The 25427-nt window shown below is 47.4% G+C and overlaps 1 protein-coding gene across 2 annotated transcripts; it reads left to right on the top strand.

Moving 5' to 3' along the window:
• Nucleotides 1–5008: 5008 nt before the first annotated feature.
• ADRB3 (adrenoceptor beta 3) lies at nt 5009–21892 on the top strand. Of its 2 annotated transcripts, XM_053270286.1 has the most exons (3): nt 5009–6484; nt 14181–14246; nt 21114–21892. In XM_053270286.1, exons 1-2 carry the CDS (start codon nt 5175–5177, stop codon nt 14218–14220), a joined length of 1350 nt encoding a protein of 449 aa, XP_053126261.1. In that variant the 5' UTR covers nt 5009–5174; the 3' UTR covers nt 14221–14246; nt 21114–21892. The 2 variants fall into 2 exon arrangements, with proteins under 2 accessions (XP_053126261.1, XP_053126262.1); XM_053270287.1 differs by lacking the exon at nt 14181–14246.
• The last annotated feature ends 3535 nt before the right edge of the window (nt 21893–25427 follow it).

Raw genomic sequence — 25427 nt, forward strand, 5'->3', positions numbered from 1 at the left:
TGAACTGGATCTCTCTCTCTCTCTCTCTCTCTCTCTCTCTCTCTCTCTCTCTCTCTCTCTCTCTCTCTCTCTCTCTCTCTCACACACACACACACACACACACACACACACACACACACACACACACCTGTGGGCACTTGCAGTCCACTCAGGTTTTAAGCCTGGTGTCACCCCTCCCTGAGTGGTGATTCTGAGTCTGACCCCAAGGAGTCAAGACCAGCACTAGATCCAGTCCCAAGCTCCCCCTCAAAAAAGCAGTAAGACCCCCCCCACACACACACACAAAAGCCACCCTCAGAACCTGAGCCCTCTGAGTGCAATACCATTGCACTCCCTGCTATTATGGGAGGAGAGCAGGTCTTGTGGTAGCAAGCATGAATTGTTCCTTTTGCTAAGCAAGTTCTGTCCTGGCTTGCATTTGAATGGGAGACTACATTTGTGAGCACTGGAAGATATTCCCGTCAGGGGAAGAGGATCTGCATGTAGAAGGTTCCAAGTTCCCTCTCTGGCATCTCCGAGAAAGGGCTGAGAGAGACTCCTGCCTGGAGCCATAGAGAAGCTGCTGCCAGTCTTGGTGGACAATACTGAGCTAAAGAGACCAATGGCCTGACACAGTGTGAGTCAGCTTCCTATCTGCATGCCACCATCAGCAACAGGCTAGGCAGGATCAGATAGAGAGGAGGTGCCAGACTCTTCCACTCTCCAGGCAGGGAGGTTTAATCCACAGGTGGGGAGCCTGAGCTCAGAGGTATTTAACAGCTCAGTCTGCCTCTAATGTGCTCTCAGAGCAACTTGTCCCATGGAGCTGTCCGTGGTGCCACGCTGTCCATGGTGCTGCAACCCAATTGCCTTGCCTGCTGCCTCCCTGAACTCATGGGTTCTTGTCTACCGGATGGAACATGACAGCTGCCTGTCAATGAGAGGCATAATGTAATATGTCGTTTGGCTCTCAGACAGAAACTCACACCCATGATTCAGTATGCAAACCAGTATGGACTGTGTTCTTAAATGGAACACAGATGTGTTCTTAAATGGATTCTCTTTCTCCAGCTCTGAGTGGATACTTCCTTGGCCTCTTTCCACTTCATCTCTTCTTCCCAATGATGAATAATGAGCAAATGTCCCTTTGACTGGCTAGCAACTCAACCTGCAAGTGATTGCTACATCTGTGTCCCTTCCATGAATCTACATCTATTAAAGACTTATACGCAGACAATTTTTAGAAGAATACACATTGTCCTATAGCCAAAGCCAAAGGAATTCCTCTGACCTGTAGCTTAAATACACTTCCCCAGAGTTTCCCCACGGGTTTGTACGTGATCTAATGTCCTTTCTATCCCAGATTCTCTTGGATTCACTCTCGGGGTTTACTGCTTGTTTTGATTGTTTTAGGATCAGCAGTGAACAGAAGCATTATACTGGCCAGAGAGGTACTTCAAAAGATATCTAAATAACAACTGACTATGATTTAGTCTCAAATGCAAAAGCAAAGTTGCTTAAACTGATTCATCTGAATGCACCTAAAAAATGCATTGCTCTTTGATATCTAATTTACAGCAGCAGCCAAATTAGCTGGCTTAGTTGTCTTCCTGGTTTGTTACATTTGTTCTGTATGAGACTGGAATTCATGTGTCCCTCCAGGAATTGCCTGAGTCCCTCAGAATGAACATCTGCCTCTGTTTTCATCTCCTGATGTACACTGCACTGAACTTCAAGAGCCATCTTTTCTCTGCTATCTTTAATTTTTTTTCTGCCCAGGTGAACTCACAAAATTGTAAAGTGAGCCGAGGCACTGAAGGCCAATCAGTGCTCACTCTAGGGTTATTGCACATTTGCAAGACAATCTCAATAGGCCATCTTAACTGGCCCCAAGACAGGGCACGCAAATCAAGAATTGCTTCTTTCTTATTCTCTCTCTCTCTCTCTCTCTCTCTCTCTCTCTCTCTCTCTCTCTCTCTCTCTTTCTCTTCCTCCCTCACAGAATAAAAACAGTTAAAACAATTTCACAGAAGAAAAAGTTAAAACAATCTCATGGGAGAAAAACAAATTAAGTAGTTTAAAATTAATTTCCATTAAAAGCCTGGGAAATCAAGTGTGTCTTGAGGGTTTTCCTAAAAGCAATCAGAGATGGAGATGCTCATATTTTAACAGGGAGCATATTCCAAAGCCCTGGGGCAGCCACAGAGAAGGCCCGGTCCCAAGTTGCCACCAAACGAGCCAGCAGCAACTATAACCAGACTACTCAAGATTATCGTGCGGGCCAGCTCCCTTTCGAAACCAAGCTTTACAAGTTTTAAAAGTGGTGTGGAGATGGGAGGAAGGAAGGTTGGTAGCAGCCCCCTCTTCTCATCTTGTGTGAGGAAAGGGACATAGGAAGCTGTCATAGAGCCAGCGTGGTGTAGTGGTTAGAGTGCTGGACTAGGACCGGGGAGACCCGAGTTCAAATCCCCATTCAGCCATGAGACTAGCTGGGTGACTGTGGGCCGATCACTTCTCTCTCAGCCTAATCTACTTCATAGAGTTGTTGTGAGGAGAAAAGTATGTAGTACACTGCTCTGGGCTCCTTGGAGGAAGAGTGGGATATAAATGTAATAAATAAATACATAAATAAATAAAGCAAGTCAGATCATTGGTCTATCTAGCTCAGTACTGTCTACAGAGACTGATACACAGGGACCGATCAGACCCTGGCAAGCTTCTCCAGGGTTCTCCAGGGCTGCAGGTCGAAGTCTCTCTCACCCCTGTCTGGAGATGCCAGAGAAGGAATCTGGGACCCTCTGCATGCAAATGCTCTTCTCAGAATAGCCCCATCCCCTAAGATAGGACTGCTCAACACTGGCCCTCCTGCAGATGTTGCCTACAATTCCCATAATCCCTGGATATTGGCCACTGTTGCTGGGGATTATGGGAGTTGTAGTTCAAAAACAGCTGAGTGGCCTAAGTTGAGCAGGCCTGCCCTAAGGGGAATATCTTACAGTGCTCACACATATAGTCTCCCATTCAAATGCAAACCAGGGTGGACCCTGCTAGGCAAAGGGGACACGTTATGCTTGTTGGCACAAGACCAGCTCTCCTCCCATGGAGAGGGGACACTCCTAGCAAAGCTTGCCAGGGTCAGACAAAAGAGCGGCCCCAATGGCAGCAGCAGGGGGCGTTTTGTCACCCTGCTGGGGAGGCAGTAATCTGCTGCCTGAGGCGACAGCATCACCTGGCCTCATGATGAGCCAGCCATCTGACATTTTGGACTCCAGTGGCATGTGTATATATCAAGCCAGCATACAAGGAATTCGGAGTCCCACCACATGTCTGTCAATGCTGACTCTCACACGCCGACTCGGGGCTTTGATCTCCCAGGGCTAATTATAATTCTTTCCCTGATCCGATGGCAGATTGCTGAGTACAAAAATGCCCATTTTCAAAAATAGCAAAGGGGAATGTGTCCCAAGGCAGTCAGGGTTGACAGTACTGAGCTAGATGGACCAATGGTCTGATTCAGTATTAGCCAGCGTCCTATGCCAAGTATTTATTTACTGTTGTGAACCGCCGTGAGCCGTATCGGAAGGGCGGTATATAAATCTGATAGATAGATAGATAGATAGATTTATGATCTTTCTCAGATAATTCCTGGGGAATGCATGACTGTTTTCTAGGAGTTCTCTCCTGGCTTGTAAGGTCAGTGCATACACCCTGATGATGCTCTGTGCACGTGTAAGAGAGAGAGAGAGTGTGTGTGCATGCACCCCTCTGTTGGATGGGGAGTGAGTTTCATTATTTTTGGCCCTGGTGGGTTGGAGAGAGAGAGTGTCTGAGAGAGAGTGTCTGAGGGGAAACTGTGTGAAGACAAAGAAGATCTTGAGGTAAGAAAATAGACCAGGGGTTCCCAACCTGTGGTACTCCAGATGTTGATGAACTACAACTCTCATCAGTTATTGTTCAGCAACATCCAGAGTGCCACAGTTTGGGAACCCCTGGATTAGAGTAAGAAAAAGAAAGGATTTGAGGACATCTCGTGTGGGTTTCTCCAGTAGGTAGGGCTATGCTATTTAGGAAAAAAGCCCTAATAGCCCGGGAAGGAAAACCCCTCCCAGTTTGTAATAGCCAAGTCCAAGATACAGAGGAAAGCAAGAAAAAAGATAAAGGAAAGTACAGTAGACAAAGATGCCCAAACAGGTGAGTTGAGATGTCTTCAAATCTAGCAGCAAGAAGATGTCTTCAGGGCAAGTGACCAGTGTTCCTTTCTCTGCTGCTAGATGAAGACATCTCGCATGGAACATGCCATAGTTGAAAACCCTGGGTGGGAGCGTCAGCATCTACTGGGGCAGAAGAACCTATTGCAGAATTCGTCTACCAAAGGCTGTTGTGAAGACTAATGGAAGTCAAGTTTATACTGACACGTGAACATGGAAGGAGACGTCTAAGTGTCATCTCTGCAGATTTCATAAAGCGGAGCATTCATCACGAAGGCCGCCAATGAAGCCATTGATCAGAAGGGGCAAAGTGCATTTATGGGTGGTGGGCGAACTGTGTCCCCCACATATTCGATTTCTGAAACCGAAATGGCGCGCAGTTGCGGGGGAAGCCACTGGAGAAGGGCGCTTGGAGCCTCCTCTGGAGCCACACGCGTCCGTCCCCCACCTGTTGCCCAACCTTGGCAGGATTCAAGGGGTGGGGGGAGGCAGGATTTTGCGGGAGAAACTTTGCAAACCTTTTGGGAGGCGAGAAGTCCGAAGGGAATGGTCTTCTCTGCAAAGGGTGATCTTTCTTTGCACAGAGAAGGGGTTTTGGCAAAGGGGAGCTCTGCAGATTGCTGACCCCCCACCCCGCAACTGTCATCAATCCCGTCTCCATCTCCCGAGTCCCGCCGCCAGCCGGGGTGGGGGCAGGACCCAGGAGGAGGGCGAGGCCCACTGCCCAGGGCGTGCCCCGTCTCCATCCTGGCGGCGCCTTTAAGGGCTCCTCCTCCTCCTCCTCCTCTAAGCCATGCACGCCGAAGGGGAAGGAGTTGTTCTCGCCCGCGCCTTCAGTCTTCCCAGGAGCATGGGCCGGGACGCCGAGGCAGAAAGCCCCGAGCGGTGTCCGCCGCGCACGGCGCCCGCGCTGCCGACGCCAGCCTTGCGGGCCCGCTAAAGCCGTCGAGGGAGATCACAGGCCACCCGCGCGCCCCGTCTGCAGGGATGGCGTCCGCTTGGCCCCTTAACGGGACCTGCTGGGAACAGGACTGGCCGTCGGAAGATGGGCGCAATTCCTCCGGGGAGGCGGTCCGACTCAGCCGGCAGGGGGCGCTGGGGGCCGCCCTCAGCTTGGCCGTGCTGGTGACGGTGGGAGGCAACCTGCTGGTCATCCTGGCCATCGCCAAGACGCCTCGCCTGCAGACCATGACCAATGTCTTCATCACTTCCCTGGCCTGCGCCGACCTCATCATGGGCTTGCTGGTGGTGCCTCCGGGGGCCACGCTGGTGATGTGCGGCCGCTGGCCCTTTGGCACCACGGTGTGCGAGCTGTGGACCTCTCTGGACGTGCTGTGCGTGACGGCCAGCATCGAGACCTTGTGCGCCATCTCCGTGGACCGTTACCTGGCCATCACAGCGCCGCTGCAGTACGAAGCCCTGGTGACTAAGGGCCGCGCGCGGGGCGTGGTCTGCCTGGTGTGGGCCATCTCGGCCTTCATCTCCTTCCTCCCCATCATGAACCACTGGTGGCGCAACGAGGCGGACACGGAGGCACTGCGGTGCTACGCGGACCCCGGCTGCTGCGACTTCGTCACCAACATGCCCTACGCCATCCTCTCCTCCATCATCTCCTTCTACGTGCCCTTGCTGGTCATGATCTTTGTCTACGCGCGGGTCTTTGCCGTGGCCTCGCGGCAGCTTCAGCTGATCGAGAAGGACAAAGGGAGGTTCGCCCAAGAGGCCCCCAAGGGCCCTCGCCGCAGGAGGCCCTCCCGGCTGCTCTCGGCCATCAAGGAGCACAAGGCCCTCAAAACCTTGGGCATCATCATGGGCATCTTCACCCTCTGTTGGCTGCCCTTCTTTGTGGCCAACGTCATCAAGGTCTTTGCTAGGCCCCTCATCCCTGACCAGCTCTTCCTCTTCTTCAACTGGCTGGGATATGTCAACTCTGCCTTCAACCCCATCATCTACTGCCGCAGCCCTGACTTCAGGTGTGCCTTCAGGAAGCTCCTGTGTTGCCCTCGAAGTGCCGACCGCCGCCTCCATGCTGTCTCCAAGGACCTACAAAGGTGCCCGTGTGCCTTCAGCCCTCGGGCGCCCTCGGAGAAGGAGAGCAAGCTGATGGCGACAGCGGCCGGGGAGGAGGAAGAGGAAGAGGATGGGAGCTCCAGCAGTGCCAGCAGCCGCTCCAGCAGTAGGACTGGGGAGAGCAAGCTCTCGCCCCAGGCCAGCAATGGACTTGGCTGTGCCCAGAGGCCGCTTGGGGAAGCCCAGCTCCAAGGCACCCAGATCACGCTGTGCTCACAGCTGGACGAGTAGGTGTCAAGGTGGGGGTGTGGTGGAGGGCAGTGTCCCCTCTCTCTGTATATTTTTTTCATTTGTGTGCAAAATGAGTTTTGTTCTGGGTGGCAATACCAAGGCACTGTGCGCTCATGTGCATTCAGAATGGGGCCTTCCTGATTCAACCAGAGCAGGATCTGAAATGAACTGAGGGGGCATCCAAAAAACATGTGAGTGCACAGAAATGCACATGCCTTAAAGGGAACAGGGGTGGGTGGCGGGAGGAAGGGAGAGCAGACAGAAAACTGGTTGATGCTGATTGGATATTGCATAGCTAGGATCGTAAGATGTAAAGGTGGGAAGGGACCCCTGAGGTCTTCTCCAACCCGCTGCTCAAGGCAGGAAACTTCTAGAGCATCCCTAACAGATGGTGGTATACCTGTCTCTGTCTGAAAACCTCTAGTGAAGCAGAGCCCACCATTGGCACGAGGCAGACTAACTAACAGAATTCACCATCAGGAAATTCTTCTTAACATCGAGCCTAAATCTGCTTCCTGGTAATTTCGACCCATTGGTTCTAGACCAGCCCTCGAGCACAGCAGAGAAGAAGTCGGCTCCTTCTCTGTGACAGCTCTTCAAGTACTTGCAGACAGCTATAATATCTCCCCCTTAGTCTCCCTTTTAGTCTTCACTTCTCCAGGCTAAATGTGCCAACCTCCATCAACCGTTCCTCATAGGTATCCAGATCATTCACCATCTTGATGGCCCTCCTCTGAATCCCTTCCAGTTCATCCTTAAAACGCAGAGCCCAGAACTGAGCCCCATCTCTAGCAAACCTGAATATTGTTTCCCCTGAGTGCTCAAATTTCTTGTTGGCAATCAGTGAGCAGCAAGACAGTGAAGGGAGAAAGGAACCTAGGAAGCTGCCATATACTGAGTCAGACCGCTGGTCCATCTAGCGTCCCATTGCCAACACTGATCGGCAGCAGCCTTCAGACAGGAGTCATTCCCTGCCCTCCCTAGAGATGCTAGGAATTGTCGCTGGGACCTTACCACTGAGCTACAGTCCCAAGAAGGTTGCAGTGGAAGGGATACACTCCATCTGGGGTATGACAGTATCACAGTACACGGTCTGATGGCTGATCAGGTGTTATGGTAGCTCCATCATCCAGCACCATCACTCTACTCCAAAACCTAGAAAGCTACAAACTTGTTTTGTTTCTCAATCATTGATTCCTGCCCCGCCTGTCTTTTGGACTTGTGGGTTTTATGCATATTTGTTCCTTCCTTGACTATCTTGCTGATAGTTTCTTCATGTGTGTCTCTTTCTCTCTATGGAGATAAACTGCAGGAAGTACCCTGTTTTCAGAAACTGCAGGCTTTTTCTGCGACTTCTGAAAACAGTTTCCAAAAGTCTGTATTATGTATATTTATGTGCTGCTTTTCAACAAAAAGTTCACTAAGTGATTGATGCAGAAGAAGAAACAAAGATGATTTCTTGTTCCAAAAGGGCTCACAATGTTACACACAAACACACACATACTCCAGCCACTGGAAAAACACCATGTTCGGGTTGTATAGGGATGATTGCTCTTCCCCCAGCAAAATATAAGAGAGAAAGTCACTATTTAGGAACATAGGAAGCGGCTGTATACCGAGTCATTGGTCCATCTAGCTCAGTATTGTCTACACAGACTGGCAGCGGCTTCTCCAAGGTTGCAGGGAAGAGAAGCTAGGGAGGGAATTTGGAACTTTCTGCCTGCAAGCATGCCGATGCTCTTCCCAGAGTGGCCCCATCCCCTAAGGGGAATATCTTACAGTGCTCACACATGTAGTCTCCCATTGCAACCAGGGTGGACGCTGCTTAGCAAAGGGGAAATTCATGCTTGCTGCCAAAAGACCCACTCTTCTCCCCATAGCTGAGTTAGCAGGGAAATGTTCAGGACTCAAATGTTCCCAGCCAAAGAAGGCTGGAGCTCCATATTTCTCTCAGTAACTGTGGGAACTCTGCTGCCCAGTCGACTTGTTTTCTATGTTTGTGATGAAGGGACGTGAAGCCAGGATGGCCAGCGAAAATCGAACTTGGGGCATCTGTCCTGCTCTAGGGGTTCCTAACTGAGCAAAGAGGCACCTTTTAAAGTGGCGATTCTCTTATGTTTAGCAGGAGGAGAGCAACCTTTACCTTTACCTTTTTTACCTTTACCTTTAAAGCCCTATCTGTCCCCAGCACAGCATCCCTCCAGTGGCTACTGCTGGTATCTGCCTTCTGTTTCTTTTTAGACTGGAAGCCCTTTGGGAACAGAGGACCATCTTATTTATGCATTAATTATTTTTCTATGTAAACCACTTTGGGAACTTTGGTTGAGGAGCGGTGTATAAACATTCATAGTAGTAATCGTCGTCATTTGAGTGAATAACTGGGAGGGGTGTGTGTGTGCGCGAGTGATGTGCTAGGTGCTGTATACAGTATTTATTTATTTATTTGTTACATTTCTATACCGCCTCATACCAGCCTCTTGTGGCTGTTGACAAAACAGTCTATAGCAGAGACACAGTCCCTATTTCAAGGGTTTGTGATCGGCAGGAAAAGGGAATAGGACAGAAGTAAAGATGAACTTAATGGCACAGCTGGGAAATGGCTTGACTACTAAGCTAGAGGTTGCCGGTTCAAATCCCTGCTGGTATGTTTCCCAGACTAATGGGAAACACCTATATCGGGCAGCAGCGATATAGGAAGATTCTGAAAGGCATCATCTCACACTGCGCAGGAGATGGCAATGGTAAACCCCTCCTGTATTCTACCAAAGACAACCACAGGGCTCTGTGGTCACCAGGAGTTGACACCGACTCAATGGGACACTTTACCTTTACCTTTAAGGATTAACCACTTTTTTCTTGGGAGAGGGAAAAGAGTGAAGTGCTGGAAGCTGCCCAGCCAAAAGGAGTCCCCTCCCTTAGGGGTCCAGGGACCCCACCCCCACCCCAACGTGTTCAATTATAGCTACACCCCCGGGAGAAGATACACGGAGGCTAGGTGGGTTGCATGGATGGATTTCTCCTTGTTTTGACCTTGATTTTGCTGATTGGTTCTTCCTCTTCTCTAACAATCACTGTCTCTCAAATTCTTGTTTTCTTATAGACAAATGTGTCCATGAAATGAGTTTAGTGCATCTGAAATGTGGAATGCAAACAAAAAATGGTTACGTCTCCCAAGCAACAAAGCAAATGCATGCATCAGAGTTCCAGATGACGTTTTAAAAAAAGAAGCATAGTTTAAGGAGGGGACAGTTCAGACCAGAAGCCTGTGTGTGTGTGTGTGTGTGTGTGTGTGTGTGTGTGTGTGTGTGTGTGTGCATTTAACCCTTTCCCTGCCTGCCATTGCTCCATTCCAGATGCCTGCCCAGCAGGATTCCACAAGCATATTTGCAAATGTTCAGATGGGTTCTTGCTCTTGAAAGTCAAATATTCTGAGTTTAAGGAACTAGCTCCGTATTGCAGCTTTTCGCAATAGCAATAGCAATAGCACTTACATTTATATACCGCTCTATAGCCAGAGCTCTCTAAGCGGTTTACAATGATTTAGCATATTGCCCCCAACATTCTGGGTACTCATTTTACCGACCTCGGAAGGCTGGAAGGCTGAGTCAACCTTGAGCCCCTGGTCAGGATCGAACTTGCAACCTTCTGGTTACAGGGCGGCAGTTTTACCACTGCGCCACCAAGAGGATCAGCAACCCAGTGTGCAGGATTTGTGCCCAGCTTTGGGCAAAAAAGTGTCATTCTGAGTGATCCTGTTTCTTGACCATGTGATCCTATTTCTTCTGTGACGGCTGTGATATATAGACTTGCACCATCCAAAATAGAGCATGCCCCCCCGCCTTTCCCAGAATGATTGTTTTAGTAATATGCACATTTAATCAGTTGATTAGAACTCATTTGATTATCTACCAAGAAGTCCGTAATTGAATGACAGTCCTAGAAAATTGCGCACGGAAGGCTAACACTGAACTTGAGAATACAAATACGACAAATATCTATATACCACTTTTCAACAAAAGTTCCAAAGCGTTCAACAAAGTTCCATAGATATAAATAAATGAATAGGTTCCCTGTCCCCAAAGGGCTCACAATCTAAAAAAGAAACAGAAGATAGGCACCGGAAAGAATGGGCCAGTTCATATGATTTGGGGAAGGGACATGGCTCATTGGAAGAGCATCTGCTTTGTATGAAAAGGTCCCAGGTTCAATCCTGGTTTCTCCAAGTAAGGCTGGGAGAGACTCCTGCCTGTAACCAAGGTGAGCTGCTACCAGTCAGTGTGGACAATACTGAGCTAGATGGACCAGTGGTCTGACTCAGTATTTGGCAGCTTCCGATGATCAACAAACTATGGTTGGTTTGGATGAGGAATGTGGCTTAAAGCCTGTCGTGACTTTGCACTCCTCCCTTCCCTTACTTTCTCTGCTTGTGTGCTGTCGACATCCTGGGTTATTTCAAACTGAATTCATGCAAGTGTGAGAATTGTGTTTTAAGTCTGGTTCACAAAGCAGGATGTGAAACCAGCATTTAATCTTGGGTTTTGCATTTATTTGTGAACCAGAGTTAAAGTACAGTTTGCACAAGCAGAGAGGGCAGATTGTGGGAAGGGAACGTCTTGTCTCAGCAGTTCCTAATCAAAGCTAACCATGCTTTTTCAACTGGGTCTGCATCTGAGAGAAGATGGCCGTAGGCCCATCCACACATTCTGTTCAACACTGGTACAATGAGTGTACAGTGTACACAAGTACAGATCTATACACAGGTACAGTCACTCACATATTATGTTAAACGCAGGTCCAGATTCCAGAACTACACTTCCTATGTGTACAATGCATTTGAAGGGCCTGTATCCAGCTTCAATTTTAAAATGAACACAGGTACAGTCATTCACCCAAACACGAGTACGAGTGTGCAGCCATCTGTACACTTGTACAGCACAATGTCTGAATCAGGCTCATCTCTTCCTCTCCTACAGTCTGGTAGTATCATCTCTTACTGGCCTTCCCTTCTGACATCTCTGGATTCATCATCCAATTTAGAACACCCACCCCACTGAAAGCAGGTGCTGGGTGAACTCCAAGTCAGATTAACCCTTATCAATTCTTGAATTTTGCTTTTGGGGCTGTGGAATGCACTCCCGGCAGAAATCCACAATCTGAATTCTTTATTGGCCTTCAGGAGAACCCCCAGAAGCTATCTGTTTGGCCTGGCCTTCCAGGGTTTTTCAATTGTTGTAAATGGTTTTAAAGTTGTAACCTGGTTTTCCAGGGTTTTTAAACTGTTTTGAAAGTTTTAACTGTTATTGTTTCGTGGTGTTTTACAACCTCTGTTTTTAGCTGCTAACTGATTTTAAGTGTTCTGTTTTAATGCAAATCGCCCTGAGCCATTTTGGAAGGGTGGTATAGAAATCGAATAAATCATAAATAAATAATAATAATGTATATACTGCCCCAAACTCACATTTCTGGTGTACAGTAAAACACAGATTAAAACAAAAATTAAAACATTAAACCAATTTAAAACCATAACAAATTCTAGAAGTCTAATTAAAAGCCTGAATGAATAAATGCACCTGAATGAATAAATCAGCCTTTTCAAAAGCTGTCAGAGATGGGGAGGCTCTTATTTCGGCTGCTGGGAGCACATTCCAGAGTCTCAGGGTGGCAATGGAGAAGACCTGTCCCTGAGTAGCCACCAGATGAGCCGGTGGCAACTGCAGATGGAACTACCCGGATGAGCTCAATAGGCGGGGTTCATAATGTTCTCTTAAATACCGTTTTCTTGCACATTTTAGCACCAGGTGGAAAGCACCCTTTCCACGAGCAGAACACACCTTCCACATGCAGAAAGGTGCCAATCCTGTGCACATTTCCTCCCTGTGGAAGTGTGGGTTCAAGGGTTCATGGGTGGTTTTTTTAGTGGGGTTTTTTTTTAAGCACTGCTCTCATACTCTCTCCTGCTACCATCCTAAGTTGATCCATGACCCAACAAGCTTAGCTCCTGCAAAAAGGAATTAGCAGCTCAAATTAGAAGGGGGCCGATAATGCACGCAAAGTGCCAATACATGGGGCTTGTTCTCACAGTCAAGTAGGAGGAGCATCAAGCCACGGCCGGGGGAGGGAGGAGATGCCGATCCATGGTCGGTCGTGTGTTTGCAAAGATCAAGGTAAGAGGAGGGTATAGTGATTGTGTGGGAGCCGGGAGCTGGTTAGGGCGGCTTTTCATCCAACCTCAGTACAATACAATACAACGTTGGGAACAGAATGTGGATTGGAACATAGGAAGCTGCCATATACTGAGTCAGACCACTGGTCTATCTAGCTCAGTACTGTCTTCCCAGACTGGCAGCGGCTTCTCCAAGGTTGCAGGCAGGAATCCCTCTCAGCCCTATCTTGGAGATGCTGCCAGGGAGGGAACTTGGAACCTTCTGCTCTTCCCAGAGCAGTTCCATCCCCTAAGGGGAATACCTTACAGTGCTCACACATGTAGTCTCCCATTCATATGCAACCAGTGCGGACCCTGCTTAGCCAAGGAGACAAGTGGTACTTGCTACCACAAGACCAGCTTTCTTCTCTGGGCTGCTGTTACCTACCCAGATCCCCACATCCACTCTCCCCTCCCACCACCTTGATCTGGTCCCTTTGCTAAGCAACTCTGCCTTGGTTTGCTTCTGGATGGGTGACAATGTATGGACACTGCTGTAAATGTGCCCCTGCTAACTGCATCATTTTAAGCGGTGATTCTCATATTTAGCAGGGGGAGAGCAACTGGCCCTATCCATCCCCAGCACAGCATCCCTCCAGTGGCTGTTGCTGATGTCTTTCTCATGTTTCTTTTTCGATTGTGACCCATTTGGGGACAGGGAGCCATCTTTAGTTATTACTGTTTCAAAATGCTTTGAGAACTTTTGTCGAAATGTGGTATATAAATATTTGTAGTATCAGTGTAGCAGTAAGATATTCCTCTTGCCATCGTTCAGTGGTAGAGCATCTGCTTGGTTCCACTCCCTTGCACCCAGTCCAGGTAGGGCTGGGAAAGACTTCTCTCTGAAATCTTGGAGAGCTGCTGCCAGTCATTAGACAATACTGAGCTCGATGGACCAATGGTTGGACTCAGCACAGGGCAGCATCCTATGTGCCCATCTTTGCAAACACACAAAAGCCAATCGGGAGCATGTACGGCTCTCCTGCTCTGGTTTGGATCGTGAAGGAGCCCTCTTTTAAAAACAGATTAACGGAGGATGAAAGCAGGGACAGTCGTCCAACAGAAGAAAAGCATGGAATTGATTGCTCAAAAACCTAAGTTATCTCTTAACTTCATACAGCTTTTGTGTGGTGTGTGTGTAGGGGGAAATCCCTAAGAACTGCAGGGATTAGTAGTGACAGAACCCCGGAAATGTTACAGATTGTTTGGGTCTGGATTTATTTCAAAAGGCTTTTTTGCCTGGAGCAGAGGAAATGTGTCAATGGCAGATTAAACAACAGAGGATGAGAAAGAAAGACCTTTTCGGAGTTTACTACATAGAGTGATCTGTTCTGGCCAGCTTTAGCTCAGTTGCTTTGAAAACACACACCACCACCACCACCCCACACACACCAGGACACAGTTCTGGATGCTAAAAAAAACCAAAAAGACCCCCAGTTAAATGGTAAAACCTGACTGGGAATTTATGGCAACTTTTTTTCTGTCTAAAGATTTCCCTCCAAAGAAATAAGAGAAGGGCATGGAAAGTAATTAAAGAAGCATGGAAAGAGAAGCCTGTGAGTATCCTTTTTGAACTCTCTCTCTCTCTCTCTCTCTCTCTCTCTCTCTCTCTCTCTCTCTTATATTTATATAAAGGTAAAGGTAAAGTGGTCACCGTAAGTGGCACAGCAGGGAAATGCTTGACTAACAAGCAGAAGGTTGACAGTTTGAATCCCCACTAGTACTATTTCGGGCAGGGGTGATATAGGAAGATGCTGAAAGGCATCATCATCTCACACTGCGTGGGAGGAGGCAATGGTAAACCACTCCTGTATTCTACCAAAGAAAACCACAGGGCTCTGTGGCCGCCAGGAGTCGAAATCGACTTTACCTTTAAAGTAAAGTATGCTGTCAAGTCGATTTCAACGCCTGATGCCCCCACAGAGCCCTGTGGTTTTCTTTTGTAAAACACAGGAGGGGTTTATCATTGCCTCCTCCTGTGCAGTAGGAGGTGATGCCTTTTGCTGCTGCCCGATATAGTACCAGCGGGGATTCAAACCGGCAACCTTCTGCTTGTTAGTCAAGCGTTTCCCCACTGCGCCACTTAAGGTGGCCAGTATCATATTTATATACCGCCTGACATATCTAAGTAAATATAATCCTCGTTACAATATAAAATAAAACAATCAATTCACTTTCACGGAATAAAAACAATTTAAAACAATTCACAAAATAAAACAATTAAAACAATTTCACTCAGTGCTAAACCCAGGTAATCTTGGCACCCAGACCGACTCTGCTGCAAGGCCCACCCTCGTTAAATAAATAAAGAGACCTGCATTTCGGGGGGGGGGGGTGACCTCCAGAAGCCTTCCATGACGTCACAGGCTTGCGACAATCTATTCCAACTGCACAGGTGTGCTGGAGCACCTCGCAGTTCTCAAGGGCCGCTGGGCCAGACGGACAGGCCCAGAGGCCACTCTGCCTGCCGTCTCCATGGAGGCCTGCTCAGCTCACCCACCCCCACCCCCGGCCATGCACATGGTGGCTAAAATTATGGAAAAGATTGGAGGTTTGGCGGGGTGGCAGCAGGAGGTCCCCCGGACATTTGGAGCCCCCCCCCCACCAGACCTTGGAGGCTACAGACCAGGGCCCCAAGGTCTGGGGATAAGAGCGCTTCTGATTTCACTGCTTTCAGCCATGGCTGGCAGACGATTCTAAAAAGACGAGATTAAGGGCGCTCTCGTTTAACCTCGTTTTAAAGGGAGGCTTCATAGGCAGGTTTGGCACTGTGGTGCCACCAGGATCGGGCCCGATCCCGGCGGTTCTCACACACACGTGCAAAACCAGACTGGACTCCCTTATCCCGGCTTTGCACCTGTGTGTGAATAGCCTCAAGATCAGCTTTAACTAAAAGCCTGAGAAAACAGGTGTGTCTTAAGACCAAAAAAGCAATCAGAGATGGAGGAGCTCTTATTTTGACAGGGAGTGCATCACACAGCCCTGGGGCAGCCACAGAGAAGGCCCAGTCCTGAGTCGCCACCAGACAAGCTGGCAAGCAACTGTAACCGGATCTCCCCAGATTATCTTAATAGGCTGCAGGGTTCGTGATAAAGGAATCTTTAGCCAAGGATGCGAACTGTGGCTAACAAATGGCTAAGAATTCAGGTTTCGGGACTGGTTTGCACTTTAGGACTTAGCCCTGGAATTTGTTCTGAGTGCCAATTTGGACAGGTCTATTGATGGATCTTAGTTATGGGAACTAAATGGATAATGATACATAATAATACCCAGCATTTGATTAGTGCTGTTCTCTCTAACAGGAATTCCCAGATGTTGTTGACTACAACTCCCAAAATCCCTAGCCAAAGTCCATTGCAGCTGGGAATGCTAGGTGTTGTAGTCAACAACATCTGGGGATCCCTGTTAGAGGGAACACTGGGCCCCAGATGTTGTTGGACTACAACTCTCAACATCTCCAGCTCCCATCCCAACCCCATCTCAGTGCTGCTGTGAGACTGTGTTCTTCATCTGATGCAGCCCACAATGCAGGGAAAACACCGGAAGGGTTGTCTGTAGCTGAGTTTCTGCAGATAATTTTGTCTGGAATGCTTATCAATCTTGCTCATGCTCCCAGAATCCAGATGCCATATTGGGAGTTTGGAAGGAACAGAGGACTCTTGGTCACTCTTCTCTGCTTGCAGCCCACTGTTTTTAAAAATGTTTTGCATGATGCTTTTGCTACCGTATTTGGGATTGGGACGGAATCTCCCCACCCTCATGTTGCTGTTTGATGAGGCTACGGCAGCATGGAATGGAAGGAGTGGATATGTGGAATGCCCCTATATGGAGAGAGGGTTTGGTCAGGGTGAATACCTAGTCTTTGTAAGCCACATGAATGGAGAAATTAGTCTTCAGAATTGTCTTGGGGAGGGGTGGTAGCCAGTGGCAGAACATATTTATTTTATTTTATTTAATTTATTTAACATATTTTTATACCACCCAAAACTTACATCTCTGGGCAGTTTACAACAAATGTAAACCGCCAGTTAGTTAATATGCCAGTTAGTTTCCGGGCATAATACAAAGTGCTGGTTATTTATATATATATTTCTCTAAGGTGTACCCATCACTAATCCCATGTGTGGCAGCTCTTGTGAGAGTTCTTGCGAGAGTTCGCCGGCAGTGGGGGCGGGAAGCGGCAGCACCGACGGACAGGCTTGTGAGTGAGGGGGGGGGAGAAAATGGTGGCGGGGGGAAGAAAACAGTGGTGGATGAGGGGAGAAGGCGGCAGGCGGGGGGGAGGAAATAGTGGGTGGTGGGTGGGAGGAAATAAAATGGCAGCGGGTGGCTGGGGGAGATGCTGCCGGTGGGTGGGTGGGCAGGCGGGTGAGGAAAGAAAGTAGCAGCAGAGGATGGGCCAGGAATGAAAACGGCAGCCGGGGGGGGGGGGGTGCTGAGAAGAGAGGAAAAACCTAGAGAGAGTGGGGAAGAACTAGAGGTACAGATGTTCTGCGCCCAGCCCAGCTAGTTACCTATAAAGCCCTGAACAGCTTGGGCCCAGTGTTCCCTCCAACATGGATTCCCATATGTTGCTGACTACAACTCCCATAATCCCCAAGCAAGAGCCATTGCAAGAGGGGGTTCTAGGAGTTGTAGTCAACATCTGGGAATCCCTGTTAGAGGGAACTCTGCTTGGGCCCAGAGTATTTAAGAGAGTGCCTTCTTCTTCATGAACCCCCACTGGGTTCATTGGGGGAGTTCCAGTTGCAGTTGCCACCGGCTCGTTCTGTGGCAACCCCAAACTGGGGCTTCTCTAGGGTTGCCCCAGAGCTCTGGAATGCCCTCCCAAATGATATCAGAACCTCCCCCATGTCTGGCTGTTTTTAAGCAACCCCTGAAAATGCATCTATTATATCAGACATTTAGTTTATAATGTTTTAAGAGCCGGTTAGGGCTTTAAAGTTTTGTTGATGATTATCTTATCAATCATCATTGATATGATTTTAGGTTTAATAGTTGTTGGAGTTTAATAGTAAACCACCCAAATATTTTATATGTGGTGGTACAGGAGAACCTCGTTATACGCAGGTTCTACATCTGTGGTTTTGCGTATTCATGGGTGTCTGACACCTGGTTTCATTATCCGTATATACAAAAGGGTTAAAACCCACATATCTGTGCTTCCTAGAGGGCCGGAAGTGACTGCGGAGGGTTTTTCCGGGCACCATTTTGTCAGCGGGAGCCATTTTGTGGCTCACCCCCCCCATTTTAAAAAAGAATCCACTCTTTTGGGGGCCATTTGAGCTATTTGGGGGGCTCTTTGGGACACCAGGAGACCCATGGCGCACAGTAGGTCACTTTATTTAGTCCATTTGGGGTTTTTAAAAATGTTTTGGGGTGAGTCATTTTTGAGTCTGGGAACCTAAGCCCCATGTTCCCATAGACTCAATGACTCATTATCCGCAATTTCATTATCCACAGTAATATGTGGGAACCGAACCCTCATGGATAATGAGGTCCACCTGCATATAAATATGATAAATAAATACATAATATATGAGTGATAGATAGATAGATAGATAGATAGATAGATAGATAGATAGATAGATAGATAGATATGCTCTGCATGCATATTTTAGGTTTAATTGTTGGTTTTAATTGTAAACTGCTCAGAGATTTTATATGGGGTGGTATATAAATATGACAAATCAAGAAATAAAATACGATAAATAGATAAATATGTTTTGCATGCATGAAGCCTCAGGGTCCATCCCTGACATTTCCTGCCAAAGTAAGAGCTGCATCATTTCTGATGACCTTCAGAAGAGCACTGAAGGACACACTAGTCAGCCTTTTAGCTGACTGCTAAAAACTTGCTTTTAATTTTTGATTTTTTTTATCTTCTTGAACTGTTGATTTTAAAAATCTGTATCTGTTATAGTTGTGAATCATCATGAGCCCTGGTTATAGGTATAAAACTGTTAAATAAATGATAGATAGATAGATCAGATTGCAAAGCCCTGGACGTCTGATCTCCTTCAGGCTGAGACTCTGTTTACCCCTTATGGTGACTGCAGCAGCTTCCAAATCTCCAAGTAAGGAACCTAGGAACATAGGAAGCTGCCATGTACAGAGTCAGACCACTGGTCCATCTAGCTCAGTATTGTCTACACCAGGGCTGCTCAACTTTGACCCTCCTGCAGATATTGGCCTACAACTCCCATAATCCTTGTCTATTGGCCACTGCAGCTGAGGATTATGGGAATTGTAGTCCAAAAACAGCTGCGGAGCCTAAGTCGAGCAGGCCTGGTCTATACAGAGGGGCAGCAGCTTCTCCAAGGCTCTCCAGGCAGGACTCTCTTTCAGCCCTATCTTGGAGTTGCTGCCAGGGAGGGAACTTGGAACCTTCTGCTCTTCCCAGAGAGGCCCCATCCCCTAAGGGGAATATCTTACAGTGCTCACATGTCTCCCATTCAAATGCAAACCACAGCAGACTCTGCTTAGCAAAGGGGACAATTCATTCTTGCTACCACAAAGACCTGATCTCCTCCTAAAATTCTGGCCCCACACCACGAGGACCATTATCGACTTCTCTATCTACCAGAAGCACGTGAGAGGCTTTCTGTCTGAAGCAGACCTCGCCTCAGTTTCAGGATCTGCTTGCTACTTGTGCATTGGTTCTTGGGGGGCTAACACCTCCTGGATGCATGCTATTTAGCAACCTGGGACAGGTGGCCCCATATGTTGGCTAGAGGACAGAGCTATGCTTCACCCAGGCAGCTGAGCAGTCTGTAGGATCCACATTTCATACCGTCCACAAATCTTGGCCATCAGTAGCATCTCAGGGGGGAAATGCTCATAGTGATTTCTGGCAACGTTTATTATTTATTCATTCATTCATTCATTCATTCATTCGATTTCTATACCACCCTTCCAAAAATGGCTCAGGACGGTTCACACAGAGAAATAACAAATAAATCAGAAGGGAGGTTTACCCTCCCCCAGAGTTGGAAAATAGGTGATATTGCACTTACAGCTTTCTCTGTGTCATCACCCCTCCTTTATCCCTATCCCCAAATGACCACTGTAACATTGCGGTCATTTTGCACCAAAGAAAAGGAACAATGAACAAATTGTTCTACTCTCCCCACGGAGCAGTCTTTGGAGGGCATTCCTGCCAATTGTCATTTCCATTCCTCTGGCAACATCAGTAACATGTCATATAGTAGCTGTGTGTGTGTGTGTGTTAAAAACTTTATAAAGCTTTTAAAATACCACTGCAAAAACATGGTCACAGCAGGCATGGTCAGGACAATAAAAGCACAAGAACACAATGGAAGCTAAATGTCTTGCTATGCTGTCACCTCTTTTCCACCTCTAGGGGGGGAAAGTAAAGTTGAAGTAAAGTTGTGCCCTCGAGTCAGTGTCCTTGAGTCAGTGTCGATTCCTGGTGACCACAGAGCCCTGTGGTTGTCTTTGCTAGAATACAGGAGGGGTTTGCCATTGCCTCCTCCCACGCAGTATGAAATGATGCCTTTCAACATCTTCCTATATCACTGCTGCCTGGTATAGTAGCAGCAGGTATTTGAATTGGCAACCTTCTTCTTGTCTCTAGAGGTGTAGAACTTGTCAAAAATCGCAATGTGTATTCGTACCCCTCAGGTGGTACCCAACCACCCCAGCTGTCTTGTTTACTAATATTTTTAAGTGGTACTATAAACCAGTTGTTCCCATCCTGGGGGCCTCCAGATGTTGCAGAACTATAACTCCCATCAGCACCAGCTACCATGTATTGTAGCTGGGGATGATGGGAGTTGTAGTTCAGCAACGACTGGAGGCCCCCAGGTTGGGAACCACTGTTGTAGGCCATTGTGGTTAGGGTAGGGCTGCTGAACTCTGGCCCTCCTGCAGATGTTGGCCTACAACTCCCATAACCACTGGCTATGGGCCACTGTGGCTGGGGATTATGAGAGTTGCAGTCCAAAAACGGTTGTGGGGCCAAAGTGGAGCCGCCCTTGGCTAGGGTGGATCTGAGCTATAGTTCCAACAACATCTGGGAGCTCATCATTGGGAAACACACCTGCTATAGGTAGACCCTGGACCAGCTTTTTCCTGAAGCAAAGTGTGTATGAACTCTCAGAGTGCTTTTGTTAGCTCAGTATCTTGGATTGTAGGGTCAGGAAACCGGTTTAGTTCCCCCATGAGAGAAATCCACCCAGGAGCTCTGCAGAACCTGTTATGCCATCAGGTCACACACTTGCTTATTGATTCACGCTCAATGTGTTTATTTGCCTTTTCATGAAACTTAAGCTTGTGCAGATTAGTCAGTGACGGGCTAAATTGCGTTATTGGATTAAGGCCTGCTGGCTTTGATGAGAACTGTCGCTCCAAACCAAACTGTGATTTCCCTTTCAATTCATTTCTTTCTTCTTTCCTTTCAGGTCTCCAGTGACAACCCAGCTGTGAGGAAGCTGTTCCATCCGCTACTGTCTTCCCTCCCAAATAATTACCCCCAGTTCTATTTCAGTGTTAACAACTTGGACTCCAGCAGGGGAAATACAATTCCCCCTTTTATTCCAGTTTCTCCTCTTTCCCCCCAAATTGGGAATAGCTATTGTGTGCTTCCCATCAAGAGTAAAGGTGCTGCAATTTATCCAGATCTTCTAGAGATGGTTATTTTAGTTCAGGAGGGACAGAATCCCAGAATAACCCGCACTTATTTGTCATTTACTGTATTTACCTGGATCCAATACTAGGTTTCCCCCAAGTTCCTTAATGTTAGTAATGGGGGCGGGGGGGTCATCTTAAATTTAGTGTCTTCCTTCTTTTTTAGTAAATAGTATAAACCTTATATTTAACCCATATTTTAAAGGAGATTGTCTTAAATTCAAGGTGGTCTTCTATTCGGGTAAATACGGAATGTACAGCCAACTGTGTGCCAGGTACTGTACATAATGAGTACTTAAGAAGAACCTTGCTGGATCAGACCCAAGGCCTATTGAGTCCAGCAGGACATGGAGGCATGTCCCCTCTCACTCCTGCAAATGGTATTCAGAGGTATACTGCCTCTGGATCAAGTAGCCTATAGCCATCCTGACTAGTAGTGCTGTCTTCCTAGAATTTGCCTAAGCCCCTTTTAGAGCCATCCAAGCTGACGGCCATTACCACATCCTATAGCAAAGAGTTCCACAGATCTGGACACTGTGTAACACTGTGTAAAAAAAAGCCTACTTCCTTTTGTCTGTCCTAAATTTCCTGGCAGTCACATGGGAAATGACTTGCAGCAGGGAAATGACTTGACTCGCAAGCCAGAGGTTGCTGGTTCAAATCCCCACTGGTATGTTTCCCAGACTATGGGAAACTCCCATATCGGGCAGCAGTGATATAGGAAGATGCTAAAAGGCATCATCTCATACTGTGCGGGAGGAGGCAATGGTAAAGCCCTCCTGTATTCTACCAAGACAATCACAAGGCTCTGTGGTCGCCAGGAGTCGGCTCGACACCGACTCGACGGCACACTTTACTTTACTTAAATTTCCTGGCAATCAGTTTCATGAGATGACCCTTAATTCTAGTGTTGTGAGAGAGGGAGAAAAACTTCTTTCTGCCCACTCCCTCTGTACAAATCCTAGAAGTGAAGCTGTCCCTTTAAGTAAGTGTGTGTGTGTGTGTGTGTGTGTGTGTGTGTGTGTGTGTGTGTGTGTTTCAGAACTACTGCTGGGTCTGTGTTGGGACAGAACTAACTGTAGGTATTGGAGTCTGGTGGTAAAGCACAGGTGTGAATGCATGACGTTCATGGATGTGGACCTTTTTTGATGCTGACTCAGGTATTTTGGAGTGCACACACCTTCATTTCCTCTTCCTCCAGGGGTGATGCATTGTGAAGATGGACTGGCAACATTAAGGCAGCTGAAATGGTTACAGCTAGATCCAGCTGTACCTTGATGCGGTTGCGTCTGTCTATCAAGGGTCCAGCAAGACTGAATCTGAAAGCTTAATATTGTCCCATCCTGCTCACAATGAAGACCCACAGACTACTTCCTGTGGTCCATCTGTTTATAGAGATACTTCCCGTCCGTGCTTTTAGCACTGTCAGCAAAATGGGAGGTGCTCTATTGTGAGGAGAGCAGGGCTCCTGGGTCTTTCACAGCTGGGTGGCTGGCAGAAATTCAATGGGTGCCGTGCGGCTGGCAGAATTTTGACTGGCGCAAGTTTTCCTATTATTGCTACTCCATGTTTGGAAGAACTGCATCTGTTAGATGTCAGTTATTCATTGTTTGAAAATTGGCAGCCGTAGCTACAATGAGATTTTCTATCACAAACCTTCATGTCTGCCAGATCAATAAATATGATAACTCAATAATTTCCCAATAAATAAATAATTTCAGTAATTTTAATAAATCAGTAATTTCCTGCAACAAATCCCATAATTTCCCTGGTGCACAGTGGGCAGGTTTGGACCATACTTTCTGAACAGCTCCAGTCCTGTGCAAGACACACATCTTCACCACCACCACCACCACCACCACCACCACCACCACCACCACATATATGCCATTCCTTAATCGTCTGGAGATGTAGCTCATCCAAACCAAATACCCCCTTGGAGTGCATGTAGAGAGGTGTTTCAGATTAGCTCTGTCCCCACATCATTAAGGCACCGTATTCCTGAGGAGACATCTGCACTCATAGTTCACTCACATCTTCATCATGTGGGAGCAGGGTCAGTTGGAAAGTGTCCATCAAACCAGCACCATGAGGACTAGTAGTACTATTTCCCTGGTCCACTATGAGGACCAACAGTGTACAACCCCCGAACTGGCCTAGCTGCAGAAGGTCTGTTTGGGGGGCAAAACCGAACATGCCCGTTTCAGTTCGAGCCCAGTTTGGACTCACACCAAACTGGGCAAACTGGTTTTGTGCACACCCCTACCCAAATAGAAGAATGCTGCTGAGCATGTGCAAAGTGCTCTGCTCTACTTACAGCCAATTGCCTTATTTCCATGTGTAAGTGGGAGGGCTACCCGAATTCAGTAGCCCTGCCACCTACACGTGATGGACACTGGGAAAGATAATGGGGTTTCTACACATGGAAGATAATATAGACCAGGGGTTCCTAATCTCAGGTTTCCAGCTGTTTGGCCACTGGGGCTGGGAATTATGGGAGCTGTAGTTCAACATCTGGTGAGCCATGTTTGGGAACTTCCGTGTGAACTCACAGAGTCTGCCTGTCCCTTTAAATGAAATACAAAGTGCTGGTTATTACCTATAAAGCCCTTAATGGCTATTTGAGAGAGTGCCTTCTTTGTCATGAACCCTGCGCAGAGGTGTATCTAGGGAAAATAGCGCCTAGGGCAAGCATTGAAATTGCGCCCCCTGTCCAAACATCTGACACCCATCTTTCAGATAACTTTAGCATAATATCAGCTGAAAAATACAAGTCTGAAGGTCACATACAAGTCACATATCTGAATATGTGTACAGTGATTTATATTATATATAGTTTAAAAAAATTACCTGTAGCCCCTTCAGGGAGCTTCCTAAAGGCCATGGCTGGGGGTCTGCAAAAGTCCCCCCTCCCCCCTGCTGGCCTCTAGGGCCTCACAGGGACCATTTGAGCATGTGCAATGGCCATTTTTAAAAATTATTATTTTTTTAAAAAATGGCAGCTGAAAACAAAATGGCCACCATGCATGCTCAAGTGGCCTCTGTGAGGCCTGGTATGGCCTAGGGCCTCACAGAGGCCATTTGAGCATGTGCGGTGGCCATTTTGTTTTTGGCAGGCTTTTTTTTTTTTTAAATTAATTTTAAGAAATGGCGCCCCCTTCAAGTGGCGCCTGGGGCATGTGCCCTGCCTGCCCCACCCTAGATACGCCCCTGCCCCTGTGGCCTGTTACTATCTTCTGGAGAGGTCTGGTTACAGTTGCCACCAGCTCATTTGATGGCAACCTAGGACCAGGCTTTCTCTGTGGCTTCGGAATAAGCTTCTTGCTGAAGTAAGAGCATCTCCTTCTCTGTTTGTTTTCAGGAAGAACCTCAAGACCCTCCTGTTCTCTCAGGCTTTTAATTAGAATTAATTTTAATATATATATTTTAAAAAACTTGTTTTCATAATTTTAGTCTATTGTTTTTATTGTCATGTATTTTAATGTGTGACTTTTAAATATTTTCAATTTTGTACACCGCCGAGAGAGATACATATCAGGCAGTATAAAAATATGATAAATAAATACAATGTTTGTGGGACGTACGTAGCTGCTGAGCCTCCCTCCTGATCAATCCCTTAGCACACTGTTCTCTCATTCTTGCTAAAGCATGCAAGGGGATAAACGGGGAAAGGGAAATGGCATGGAAAGGAGTGTGAGGAAGATTCTCTGCCTCTGAAGACGTACCAAACTTGAACCTGGGAAACATTGCTGTTAAAACATGGAGAATCGTGGACCTGTATTTGGAAGAGTGTTAAGAGTTGGTCTTGTGGTAAGGTAAAGTATCCACAGAGCCCTGTGGTTATCTTTACAGGAGGAGTTTACCACTGCCATCTCCCACGCAGTGTGAGATGATGCCTTTTGACATCTTCCTATATCGCTGCTGCCCGATAGAGGTGTGTGTGAACACTCTATAGGGGAATGGAGCTGCTTTAGGAAGAGCATCTGCATGCTATCATGCAGAAGGCTCCAAGTTCCCTCCCTGGCGGCATCTCCAAGATAGGGCTGAGAGAGATTCCTGCCTGCAACCTTGGAGAAGCCGCTGCCAGC

This window comes from Hemicordylus capensis, chromosome 8 (assembly GCF_027244095.1).
Source record: "Hemicordylus capensis ecotype Gifberg chromosome 8, rHemCap1.1.pri, whole genome shotgun sequence".
NCBI lineage: Eukaryota > Metazoa > Chordata > Lepidosauria > Squamata > Cordylidae > Hemicordylus > Hemicordylus capensis.

What these genes read in the sequence shown, in the direction of transcription:
- ADRB3 (XM_053270286.1), top strand. Translation starts at nt 5,175, where the DNA reads ATGGCGTCCGCTTGGCCCCTTAACGGGACCTGCTGGGAACAGGACTGG. An exon ending in CTGTGCTCACAGCTGGACGA is followed by an intron (nt 6,485 to 14,180) that starts GTAGGTGTCAAG and finishes TTCTGTCTAAAG; the next exon opens with ATTTCCCTCCAAAGAAATAA.